At 29.9% G+C, this 12,862-nt stretch overlaps 1 protein-coding gene across 1 annotated transcript; it reads left to right on the forward strand.

The window, feature by feature from the left end:
* The first annotated feature begins 8,821 nt into the window (after window positions 1-8,821).
* On the forward strand, window positions 8,822-12,187 carry LOC120079226 ((R)-mandelonitrile lyase 1-like). The gene is made up of 4 exons (XM_090314815.1): window positions 8,822-8,938; window positions 9,019-9,666; window positions 10,272-11,118; window positions 11,801-12,187. The coding sequence occupies exons 1-4, from the start codon at window positions 8,845-8,847 to the stop codon at window positions 11,844-11,846; spliced, it is 1,635 nt and encodes a 544-aa protein (XP_090170941.1). The 5' UTR covers window positions 8,822-8,844; the 3' UTR covers window positions 11,847-12,187.
* Window positions 12,188-12,862: the final 675 nt, after the last annotated feature.

Here is a 12,862-nt window from a genome sequence, read left to right on the forward strand (position 1 = left end):
CCCTTTGTTTTCAACCATTCCAAAGTATTTTATTTTTTTTTTACTCTTGTTTTCTCTTTGCAAATGGTAAACACTAGACAAGCAACACACACTTAAGATAGTAAGATGATGAGGTACAAAGAGAAGGCTAAAAGAAAGCTGAATGTTACGAAAGACGTTCCTCTAACCACAACCAACAAATAAGGAGATCATGTACAAGGACATCCCGTTGCAAAGAAATAAATTGGGGTTCCTCCTTTTACAGCAAAAAGTTCATTTAGTGTCGGATTTCCTGTTGAGACAAAAGGGAAAGAAAAGGTGAGTACTTCATCGTTCATAATGACTGATCTTATAGGATCCAAAGTTGAAATTTATCTGGGTAAAATGAAATCCACCTTTAGTAATCCATCTACCCACATGCATGAGTTTATTGCTGTTCATAGAAACCTTAGAGATACGGTCGAATTGTCTGTTGATGTTCATGAAGAAGTCAAGATTCCTAAGGGTAGAATAGTGGTTGATGATAATCCTGTCTCTATTTCTGGTAATTTTGAGTCTAATTTACTAGAATCCGTTGTGCTTGTGGAAGAAAATATTTTTGTTGTTAGTTCTACTGAGATGGAAAAAGAAAATTTGCTTATGCTTGATGAGAATATTTTATATGAATTTTTTGATAGAGTAGTGTTTGAAACAATTGCTTCCATATCCATACTTCCTGTAATTAGCACTTCTGAAAATCTTGCTGAGAATGTTGAAAGAGATGTTTATCCTATAACCGTATAACCTAGTGAGGAGGGTGTTAATGCTCATCTCGGGACAAATGCCATGATTGATCAAGGAAATGTGCATAATGATACTGTTGATGACCCAACGACTACTGAAAATGATGGAATTTTGAAGGATGCAATGTTGTCTAATGTTGACCTTGAAATTAGTAAATGGAATTCTGAACAAAAGACCTCTAGCTCTGCTCATATTTCTGATGAAGAAATTGATGGCAACACTCCTTTTATTGAGCTTCAATCAAAGAGAGCTGAGGATGTTAGTGCTGGTGTTATTGTTGATGATGGTGTTGATGTTTAAGTTAATGTTAATGCTTTGCATGAGACATCAGAAAAATGATTCTGAAAAGTCTCCTTCTTAAGAGGATTCCAACTGGGGTCTATGGAGTATTTTTGATAATTAGGACACAGAAAATGTTTGTGTCACTCGTGCTCAGTGAAAGGAAAAGGAAAAAAGTCTGCCAGTTTAAAGGTTTCTCCTATACTAAGGAGGGTGCTAGTTTGTGAAAATATATGGTGAAGAGAAATATTGTTGATGAAAAGGAACCGCCAAAACGTACACAGCAATGTCTTGATCTCATGGGTTGCTTCTTGATGTTGGGTTAGAAAGAACAGTGTTGAATTTAGGACCTTTTTATCCCCAACTTATTCGAGAGTTTGTTGTTAATCTGACCTCTGATTTTGCTGATCAAGCTAGTTTTGATTTCCAAAAATTTCATATAAGATGTCATTCATTTGTTATATCTTCTGCCTTAATCAACCAGTTCCTATATATGAATGTGCCTAAAAATATGACAAAATACCATCCATCTCTGATGGACTTAGTGTTTGAATTAACTTGAGGTGCCTGTTCTTAGTGACCTAAGAAGGGTCAGCTGCTTACAGACGTGCTCAATGTAAAGTATGCCTTTCCCCACAAGATAGGAATTGCAAATTAGTGCCTTTCTTCCCATAAGTCATGCCTTTTTGTATCTCTTGCTACTTTGATCTACCAAATTGGGACATAGACTCAGTTCAACTTTGACGCATTTGTTCTGAATCAAATAAAGCGACATGTTGGGTCAAAAGCTCTTCGTTTGCCTATTTGTTAACCTCGGTTGATATGTGGCATTTCATTTTCTTAGAAACCTTATTTGATTACATCTATTGAACCGAATGGGTCTTCTCCTAGTCTTTGCACTATTCATCCCAAACTCTTACAAGGCCACCATGTTGTTGATGTTGATATCACACCACAACTTCTTATATTAATGGCCCTAGCCAAGCTTTAATTGAATCTCATTTGACAGCCATATTCTTCAACTTAATATCAAATGAGTCTCGTGACATTGATAACATGGTACATAAACATCAGGAACGAAAAGCTGAGATTGATGAAATGTTGCAGGTGATGCGGACTGTTTTGTCCAGATCTGGTGGGGGTTCTTCTTCCTAAAGCCAAGCTGGATTTTTTTAAGTCGTAAAAGTGGAGACATGGAGTTTGAGATCTGGAGGAGTTAGAGATATGTCTTTTCTTTACTCTTGGTTTTGATTGATGGCCTTGGTGTTGGTTATTTGGTTGGTTGGTTGTTTTTTTTTTTTTTTTTTGGGGGGGGGGGAGGGGATTGAATGGCTTAGTTTGTTTGCTTTCTATTGTAAAAGTTTCTATTCATTTGATTGTTATTGTTGTTCTTTAGACTTTATTTTTACTAGCTCTTATTTTGATGATTGGTTATTAAATATTTTGCCTTAAGAAATATTAGCCAAACGAGGAGTTTATTGGAGATTTGCTAATTGTCTTTATATTTTTCTAAGGCAGTTTCCGGTGATTTTGCAGTTGTCACAAATAAAGTCTTAACATCTTCCTCAAACTTGACTAATTCTTGGATAATATTTTATTTCTATACTATGAAATTTATATGTGGAATATTTTTATTTTCGAATTTTGCGCATACGTATATTGTTCGATATTTTCTTTTTTATGGCGCAACCTTATTCTGACAAAAAGAAAAAAAAAATTGAATTTTTTTCCTTAATTGATCACGGTTGTAAAAGGATAATAATGACTCTCATTTAGGGTTGTTGCATTTGTCCATTATGAGATGCCTTCTGGCCGATTTGTGCAACATGGTATTTTGATCTTTGGTCACTTTATTATGTTGTACGTATTTATTGGTTGAATCATTCAAGAACTTCAAGATATCTTTTATCTTAGGGGTAGTCTAAGACATCGTTGAAGAGAAGAGATTCCCGATCTAAAGAAAAGCCTAAGACTACATTCTCAAGAAGGATTTCTCCATCATAGGGAGGATCTAAGATTAGTCAGTGAAGGGAGTTCACTGAGTTACAAGAAAGATAACCAAGTGGAGAGAAGTCTCACATATTGTCGGAAACCAAAGTGTCCAAAACTAATATTATCATACTTAGGGGGAGCCTACTTACAATTGAGAGGGATCTATGGGGAGTTCGGGTGACTTGTGAGTTGGACTCTACGTGAGTTACTGTAGCAGTCGGTGTATTACAGATAAGTACTAGGTTGTAATTGCTTAACTCCATAATATTAGTGAATTATCTTTCCTAAGCATATTGCCTCCTAGTGGTTTATCATCGAAAGTTACCAACTCCGGTGTGTCTTTACTTGATTTCTTGTTGTTAGTATTTTGTTATTACAGTGTCTATCAATGTTTTTTATTCAACATTCGTAATTCGAGTGACGAGTCAACCTATCACCTTTACAAGTCCTAAATCAATTCATATAAGTTCCTTTCTTCACTGATTTAGCCCACCAAAACCATCGTTGCCGGAAATTTCACCATCCCCCAAACATCCCTTCCGTTCGGCCTAAATCAAGAACATAGTGAATGCAGCTTCTTGGAACTTTGAATCTAAAACCCGAAATATGGAGAAATCGTGGAGAAAAAATATGAAGAATAAAAATTGTGGTGAAGAAATCTCAAACCTGGACCAAATCATGAAGCTTAAATCTGAAGAACGTATGCGAGAAAATATGAAGAAGGAAAGAAACAAGAAAACACGTTGGAGAACACTGCACGAAGAAGAAGACTTCCTGAAGCTTACGTATAAACCGGGCAAGGCGAGGGCAATTTTGAAAAAGTAAAACGAAATTTAAGCTGATCGGTCAATATTTGCCATATATGCAATTATTTTAAAAAGTTGCTATAATCGTAGATATTATCCCTGATCGTCCTGTCTATTACAATTGGTATCATATACATATTTCTATATATTTGATTATTCCAACGTGTGGAACGAACGGATATTTTCATAATATTGATTGTGAAGCTATAAACTGTTGGCAAAATATGACCACTGTAAACATAAAACACATACAAATATAATTAAGATTTTTTTCTCCAAATAAAAAATGTTAATTAAGATTTCTAACATTTTTATACAAATGTTAAATGGTTTTTTTTTTTTTCTTTTATCGATCAAATCTTATATCTTTTGTTGTACATTATATCAATTAAATGGTTATTTATTAGTTTTAATATTTTTATGAATATAACAATTTGTTCAACATTGATTTAATTTTATAAAGTTGCGACCCACACATTTTGAGGAGTGCCAAACATTTTAATAAATTTTAGTCCTATATCTTTTCCTTGCCCCACAAAGATTTTTTTCAATAAATTATTAAACATAGAGATATTAGCTGAACATGTAACATAGTATATAAATTCATCACCTGTATAAATTTATTGAGATTTATCAATTTTATAAAAGAATTAAGACTTGTGATTGTTTTTGGCTAAGAGTTCAGATAGTAAAGTTAAATATATGTATATATTTTTGTATTTAAAATAATTTATTCTAATCACGATTAGGTCTTACCAGTTACATACCAATTTGAATAATATATTATATGTTTTACAAAGGAAAATCTGAATATATATATAAGAGGTCCATTAATCAACAAGTCAGATGGTTAAAGATTAAATAACGACTTTAATTTTTAGTTCTCTTCTATTATATTTGTTAAGTGGTGTCGGTCTTCAATTATATTTAATCTAAGAACTCTCAATATTATATGTAAATTTGATCTCTATGATTAAAGAAAACTAGACTTTAGTACATATGGTTTGACGTTGATAAAGCCCTTATTATAGCACGAGATAAAAAACAAGCTCGTCTACTATACATGAACAAATTGGATACCTTTTATGTCAAAAAGTTAAAATTTAATCGTATATATAGTTTGACAAAATCTCATAAAAACTATTTATGATTTGCTAAAATTCCCTGCAGACTTCTTATCAAAGTTTTATTAAACCACTGGGAATAAATTATAATGGTAATCTTCTTTAAGTGCTAAATTATTCTTTCTTCAACGATAGAGATCAAATAAACAATCTGAACAAATTTTAATTTTGTGTAACGATGCTAAAGTTTGACTCTTCTATTCTCTTGCTTTTATTTTCTTGTTTTTGCTTTTTTTTCCCCAGATGGATTGAAAATGTATTAATTTGACATTTCTAGAAGTATAGATAATGGTTGTTGGAGAAGCGAGTATTATATATATATATATATATATATATATATATATATATATATAAAGACTTTAATTAGGAAAATGAGTGAAACCAGCCAAAAATTTGTTCTTAAAGTTTGCTCAACCCCATCATTTTCAATATCTTTTGTTATATTCTAAAAGAACAAAAAAATAAAAATAAAGAGTAAATAAATGAGATAATGGGTACCATTGTGCTAGCTAATCAACACGTAACTATATAATTCATAACAATATATTTAAATCATCAACCTACGCTTAATTAAAATAACCATTAAAATATGGATGTCGATGTTATGAAATTTTAAAAAAGAATTAAATTAATAATTAAGTTATTTTTACTAGAGACTAAATTGTGGTTATTATCATTAGTATTCTCATTCACCTTGATTAAATAGATGACATTTTTATGTTTTACGAGCATTTATAAAATATGTTGAATATATTCATAAATATTTAATATCAATATAGAACCTTTCGATTTAAGAATATATCGACATATCGACGAGTATTTTCGCCATTGAATTTGAAATTGAAAAGTTTACATATGTGAGCATGTGCTTTCAACTTGTCTAGAATAGTCTCTTTAATTTAATCCTCCCCTACATTATTCTTTAAATATTAACTTCATGGTCTTTTTCCTAATTAAATGACAAATAGTCACTTTTTTATATATATGTATTCATTTCCTACCATGGATTAATTGAGTTCATTCACCAATTCAATTAGATTAGAGCAACATTAATAAGAACATATTAATTTTTCTTGATAATAATTAAGGTAGCAGATCAAACTGTTGATTCTCTTAAAATTCAAAACCGTTTGGTAACCATTTGATTTTTGACTTTTTGACTTTGAAAATTAAGCCTACATGCGTTACTACTACATCCAAAATTATTCCTTCGTTATTTACTTTTTATCAATAATTTAAAAAGTCCAGCCAAAATCTGAAAACTAAAAGAAAACAATTTTTAAAAATTAGTTTTTGTTTTGAACATAAAAAAGACCAAAGAGCTAAGGAGTCATGAGTCCAATCCATGGTGACCATCTACGTAAGATTTAATATCCTAGGGATTTTTTTTTGACACCCTAATGTTAGAGTAAGAAATATAGAGGAAATATGGAGAAAATATGTTTAATTTTAAAAAACCAAAAATAAAAAATAAAATAGTAGGACCTTAGTTGATGAAAAATAGAAATCTTTTCGTGGAAATCACTTAGAAGAAATGTCTCCATTATATTGAGTAACAAGGACCATTGACTAACACAAGCTAATCTCCATTTGAGCTTTTGATTAAATTTTAATTAAGCTTTTTAAATATAAGATTATTTTATAGCATTATCAAGAGATTAGAAGTATACGTGAATATTGCAAAGAAAAAATATTAATTTTTTAGATACAGCCAAATTGGTTATATTTTAAAAAATAAATAAATACATAATTATCATTATCATTTTTATGGTTATCGTTCGCAAACAATATAAAATAACATCCAGTATATATATAAAGTCTGGATCAGAAAGAGAATAATTTGTTTATTTTTCGAATAAATATATAATTTTTCATTTATAATGTAGTGTGTGATAATTCCCTCAATATATTAGAAATTTGTGTCACTATTGCTTAAAATAATTATTAAATTAAAAAACTGAAACTGAACCAGTTGGTTGCTTGGGTTACTCATTATTTTAAAATTATATATATATAATTTTTCAGGAAGATAATAATTTATTTATATATATCATGAGGAACAATTTTTCAACTTTTCCGGTCTTTGTATATATGAATTTATTTGTTGACATTTCGAATGACTAAGTACGGGATTTCACTTTTGTGTATTCAAAATTCGTATTTAACATATGTATTTATTTATAGTTATTTATGATTATGATCCTAAGGTTCAGATAGTGCGCTATATAAACTCCGTAACCCTAGAAGCGTATATTCAGAAAACATTCTCTCTAATAATACTGTTCTCCATCCGTCCCGTGGACGTAGTTACAACATCATTAGTGAACGATGTATATATATGTGTGTCGATTTCATTTCTTTTTATATTCTTTAATTGTCGATTTTGTAAAATATATATATATATATATATATATATATATATATATATATATATATATACATGCATACATAGATAGATAGATACATACATACACACACACATATAGATACACATACATTGATACATATAGATACACATACAAGATATATATAGATATACATAGACGAAGATATAGATATATATAAGCATATATATATATATATATATATATAATTTTAAAATAATTACCAATTATGATATAACTTCTATTGCTTTAAATTGGAAGGCTTTCTTCTAGTCTCTCTTTCTTTGTTTGAGGGTATTAAGATTGTGTCAACCTAACTGAAATGATCAGGTATATCTACTTATTGAATCCTCAAGTTGTGACTTGTTAAAAAAGAAAAAAAAAACATTATTTTACAATGATGATAATAATTTATTGTTTTTTTGCAAAAATAATAGTAATAATAATAATTACGATATCCTATTCAATTCTCACTTATGCTTATGTACAAAGTGGGCACAAATATGTAAAGTAGCAAACCATTTAGACCAATTCTTAAAATGTTCTCACCTCATTGTATTAAATATATTTTAGGCCCATAATCGCAAGAAATTGTCGAGATATTTCAGATCAAAGATCTCATTCTCCTAAAAATCTGGAGTTCTTAGAAATCATAGTAATTCAAAAAGGAATGGTAGAAAGTCATATATAAAATAAGAAACATATCAATTTACACACTTGAATGTCAGAGATTATATCGATTTAAACCTTTTATAAATACATCAATTTACACTCTCATTACGATTTTATTTGAACAAGTCTCATGTAAAATTTATAATTATATGAATTCAACCCCTAAATTTTCGTAATTGAATTAATTTGGACTTTGACTAAAATTTTCTTTTAGAATCATACATGTATTTACTATAATCGTCTATTTTATAAAGTCGACATTTAAAGAAATCAACACATATGAGAACTAATGCATGAATGATTTTCAAAAGTCATCGAAAAAAAGATGAAAATTAATTAGTTTAGAAAAATTTAGAAATTTAATTACATCAAAATTAATTGGTTTAGAAAAATTTAGAAATTTAATTTACTTAAGTTATAAATTTAGCAATTGAACAAAATTTGGAAAAGAGTGTAAATTGATATATTTAAAAAAGTCCAAAGTTTTAATTGATACAATCATCCAAAGTTTAAAAGTATATAATTAAAATATATTGAAAAAAAAAAAGGAAAGAGTTTAACATTATTTTGGATGATGTAAATGTGTGTAATAATTTTTTTTTTTTTTAATGACAAAATTTAATCATTTATCAAACAAAATGTATATAAAAATTTACATTTGAAAAATTGATCGCACACAATAAAAGACTAGTTAAATTTATTTTTTAAAAAATGATAGTTAAACTTGACCAACCATTTACATGCATTCAAATTAAGAGTCAAACTTTCTGTCTATATAAATATTTAAGAACAAACTTGTATTACCACATTTAGCTTTTGAAAACCATGGAGCATTCTAAGGCTACCATTCTCATACTCAGCCTTATGATCTCTATCTCTCAATTAGGAGTTCTCTCCTTACATGCCATTCCCAATCAAGGTAAAATTTGCCTCTCAAATTATAAACTAATTGTCTCATAATTAATACATTCTTATTGATCTGCACTGCCTTTTTTTCAGATGTTAGGTACATGAAGTTTGTACATAAGGCCAGTGATTTACCAGCAAAAGAAGAATATGACTACATAATAATAGGAGGAGGAACAGCAGGCTGCCCATTAGCTGCAACATTATCATCAAAATTCTCAGTCCTTGTTCTGGAAAGAGGTAGTGATCCCAACAAATATCCTTCTGTGTTGAATGAACAAGGTCTATTGAACGTTTTTGCTGCTGGAGATGATGGTAAAAATCCCTTCCAACGTTTCATCTCTGAGGATGGAGTAGAGAACATAAGAGCGCGGGTCCTTGGTGGCGGAAGCATGGTTAATGCTGGCTTTTACTCACGTGGCCATCAACAGTTCTTTGAAACTGCAGGTGTTGATTGGGACATGGAATTGGTGGAGAAGGCTTATCAATGGGTTGAAGAGACCGTGGCATCTCGACCAATTTTGAATGCTTGGCAATCTGCTTTTAGAAGTGCGTTACTGGAAGCTGGTGTTGTCCCTGATAATGGGTTTGATTTGAGACATCTTGTGGGAACTAAAACTGGAGGTTCCATCTTTGATGATAAAGGAAATAGACATGGAGCTGTTGAGCTTCTTAATAAGGCTGAACCAACAAATATTAAAGTTGCAATTGAAGCCACAGTCCAGAAAATCCTCTTCTCTGGTTAGTCTTATTTAATATTTGATTTTAAAACTATATTTTTAGTCTTCATTTCTTTTAAATTTTGTACAAATCATTTTGATTCCTTAACTTTGGTCGGTCAATTAATCATTTTAATTGTGATATTATTTTGTAACTTAATAGCTGTATGAACCTAACCAACCTATATGATTCTCTAATATATATTTACATCATGATGTTAATAAACATAGCTTATTGAAATAGAATACATGATAATTAAGTTAAACAAGCAAAATAGAAAAATTTTGAAGTAAGACCAAAGTGAGTTTTGAATCTTAGCCCTGCAACTAATAAGTTTGATGGAAAAAGATATAATTTTGGAGAGAAATTTCCCATTTTAACTTTGGTGAAACTGAAAACATGTAATCCAAGTTATTTGCTGGTAAAGTTCAGTTTGTTGAACTTGGTTTTTAAAGTTCAGTTTGCTGAACTAAGCAATTTTGCTGAACTTTACTAAAAATAGAATTCGAGTTATTTGTTGAATGTAAAACTGAAAACATAAAATAGAATCCGAAATGCTGATCATATTAATCCTGAATTTTCATACTTTTTTGGTCATGCATTATTCTCACTCTGAACTCATATAGGTTTATCTGCACGTGGGGTTTTGTATTCTGATTCAAAAGGGAAGTTACACAGAGCATTCATTCGCAAGAAAGGTGAGATAATTGTAAGTGCAGGAGCCATTGGAAGCCCTCAACTTCTCCTTCTAAGTGGGGTTGGCCCAAAATCTCATCTTTCATCCTTAAAACTACCTGTCGTCCTCCACCAACCGTATGTCGGTGAATTCATGTCGGACAATCCCCGTTTTGGGACAAACATCATCCTTCCATTCCAATTGGTTCCTTCCTCTGTAAAAGTTGTTGGAATTTTACAAGACAATATCTATATACAATCATTTGCTAGCCCTTCACCATTTTTTGCTCCACCATCTTTCAGTCTTCTTCCTCCTCAATTCAATTCCATTGTCCCCAGCTTAGCCATGTTTGTTGGAAAATTCTCGGAGGTTCATTCTGAAGGCTCACTCCGATTGAATTCCTCCACTAATGTGAAGAAGAGTCCCATTGTTCGATTCAATTATTATTCACATCCTGATGATCTTGCTCGATGTGTTAAAGGAGTAAGAAAAATGGGAGATTTGCTTAAAACTCAAACCATGGAAAAGATTAAGACCCATGATTTGGAGGGTAATAAAGGATTTCAGTTTTTGGGGCTTCCCTTGCCGGAAAATTTGTCGAATGATAGCTCCGTTGGAGAATATTGTCAAAAAACGGTGACTACTTATTGGCATTATCATGGAGGATGTTTGGTCGGAAAAGTTGTAGACGGTAATTATAAAGTCATCGGAATAAAAAATTTGCGTGTTGTTGATGGCTCAACTTTCTCTGAGTCACCGGGAACTAATCCTATGGCCACCCTCATGATGCTTGGCCGGTGAGTTCTTATATATCTTTTAGTAATTGTGTTTTCAAATCATTTGTTGCATATAGATCCATTATAAAAAAAAATTAAAGGTGTCATAATAAGTTTCATTTGTTTTAATTTGTAAAAGTTAAAAAAAACGTATAATGTTAGAAGGTCTATGATTTTTTTATTTGAAAAATGTTTATAATTGTAGTGGTCTATTACATCTTTTTTAGAAATCTGCAAAATTAAGACTTCATTTGAAAATCATTTGGATTTTAAAATTTAGGATTGTTTTTCAGGACTTTTTTACAATTCTTCCCATTTTTTCTAAGTACTAAACACTCGAATTATTAACGAAATTTTGAAAATAAAAAATTATTTTTTCTAATTATTAAATTATTTTTTAATTTTTAAAAGTACTCAACAAAGAAATCAATTGATGAAAGTAGTGTTTATTAATATAATTATAATTACAAAAAATAGAGGTGTATTGAAAAAATAAACTTAGACCTATATGTTATGCCATTTTTATGACTAAACCTATAATAAAGATAAACTTCCTCAATTCAATATAATAGTATTGTTGACATTTAAATTGATTTTCTAATCCTCTAAAGCCATTTAATACTTATAATCCTAGATGTAGTTGAGATTTTACTTTCCTTGGAATTTATGTCCATAAACTAAGAATTTTAAAATAATTTTGCAGATATGTTGGCCTTAAGGTACTGCAACAAAGATCGAGTGTCAACTAAGAGTGACTATTATTGCTTAACATTCTTGGTTGTCGAGTGCATGTATCTTGTTTCTTCTTTCATTTTAGAACTATGTGTTTTATGATTATTGTTACTTATTTTTCGTTTCTGATGTTTCCAGATTCTAAAAATTGTATACAATTTTTAGAAAACAAAAAGATGGGTTTTCTTATTCCCATTTTCTAGGTTGTCCAGCAGCACATAGATAAACTTATTGTTTTGTCTTTTTTAATTTTTACTCATAAAATAGGGTTGACTTTAAAACTTCAATTTTTATTTTCTTTATGTCATTGAATAGACTTTGTACACAATAATATTGTTCTCGTTGTGTTTGTGGTTCATTTTGCCCTTGTGTTCATGTTATATTATTGTTCTGGATTTAGTACTTTCCATCGTATGTATGTAAAATCCAGTGTAAATACAAAATTTCCGTAAGTTGGTTAGTTGGTTGGTTGCCAAAAACTTGTACACCAATGTTTACAAAAATCGGAAGAGAGAAGACAAGTATTAACCACTTTCAAAACCTATAGTGAGCATTATTTATTGCGAAAAAGAATAATCCAACTGGTTTTATTATATTTCATCATATGGTAGCAATGGGTTTATTTATTTATTATTTTATTATTATTATTATTATTATTATTATTATTATTATTATTATTATATGACTTCATCGTTACATATGTGCAGTGGATTATTATTTATGTTTTGCACTAATTTTCCATTTACAATTATATATAGGATATTTGTAATAGATAGTAAAATAAGAGAAAAAATCTAAAAATATATCACACTTTTAAAATATTTACAAATATATAAATTTTTCAAATTTAGAATTTCGTCCCTCTTGTCTTGTCTTGTTGTACACTTTCTTCTTTCGTTTTTTTTTTTTTTTTTTGGGAGGGGGGAAATAAACAACAATTAACCTATTATATTTCTTGTAAAAATATGGTTTAATAAAATGAAAAATCAAAGACAAATCAAAACTTTTGATTCCCAAATTTTTTTCCATGAAT

Source organism: Benincasa hispida, chromosome 6 (genome assembly GCF_027475165.1).
Source record: "Benincasa hispida cultivar pf3 chromosome 6, pf3_genome.v1.1, whole genome shotgun sequence".
In the NCBI taxonomy this organism is placed as follows: Eukaryota; Viridiplantae; Streptophyta; class Magnoliopsida; order Cucurbitales; family Cucurbitaceae; genus Benincasa; species Benincasa hispida.

Coding starts and splice junctions, on each gene's coding strand:
- LOC120079226 (XM_090314815.1), top strand. CDS start 8,845: ATGGAGCATTCTAAGGCTACCATTCTCATACTCAGCCTTATGATCTCT. Junction 8,939..9,018: donor ACATGCCATTCCCAATCAAG/GTAAAATTTGCC, acceptor CCTTTTTTTCAG/ATGTTAGGTACATGAAGTTT. Junction 9,667..10,271: donor CCAGAAAATCCTCTTCTCTG/GTTAGTCTTATT, acceptor GAACTCATATAG/GTTTATCTGCACGTGGGGTT.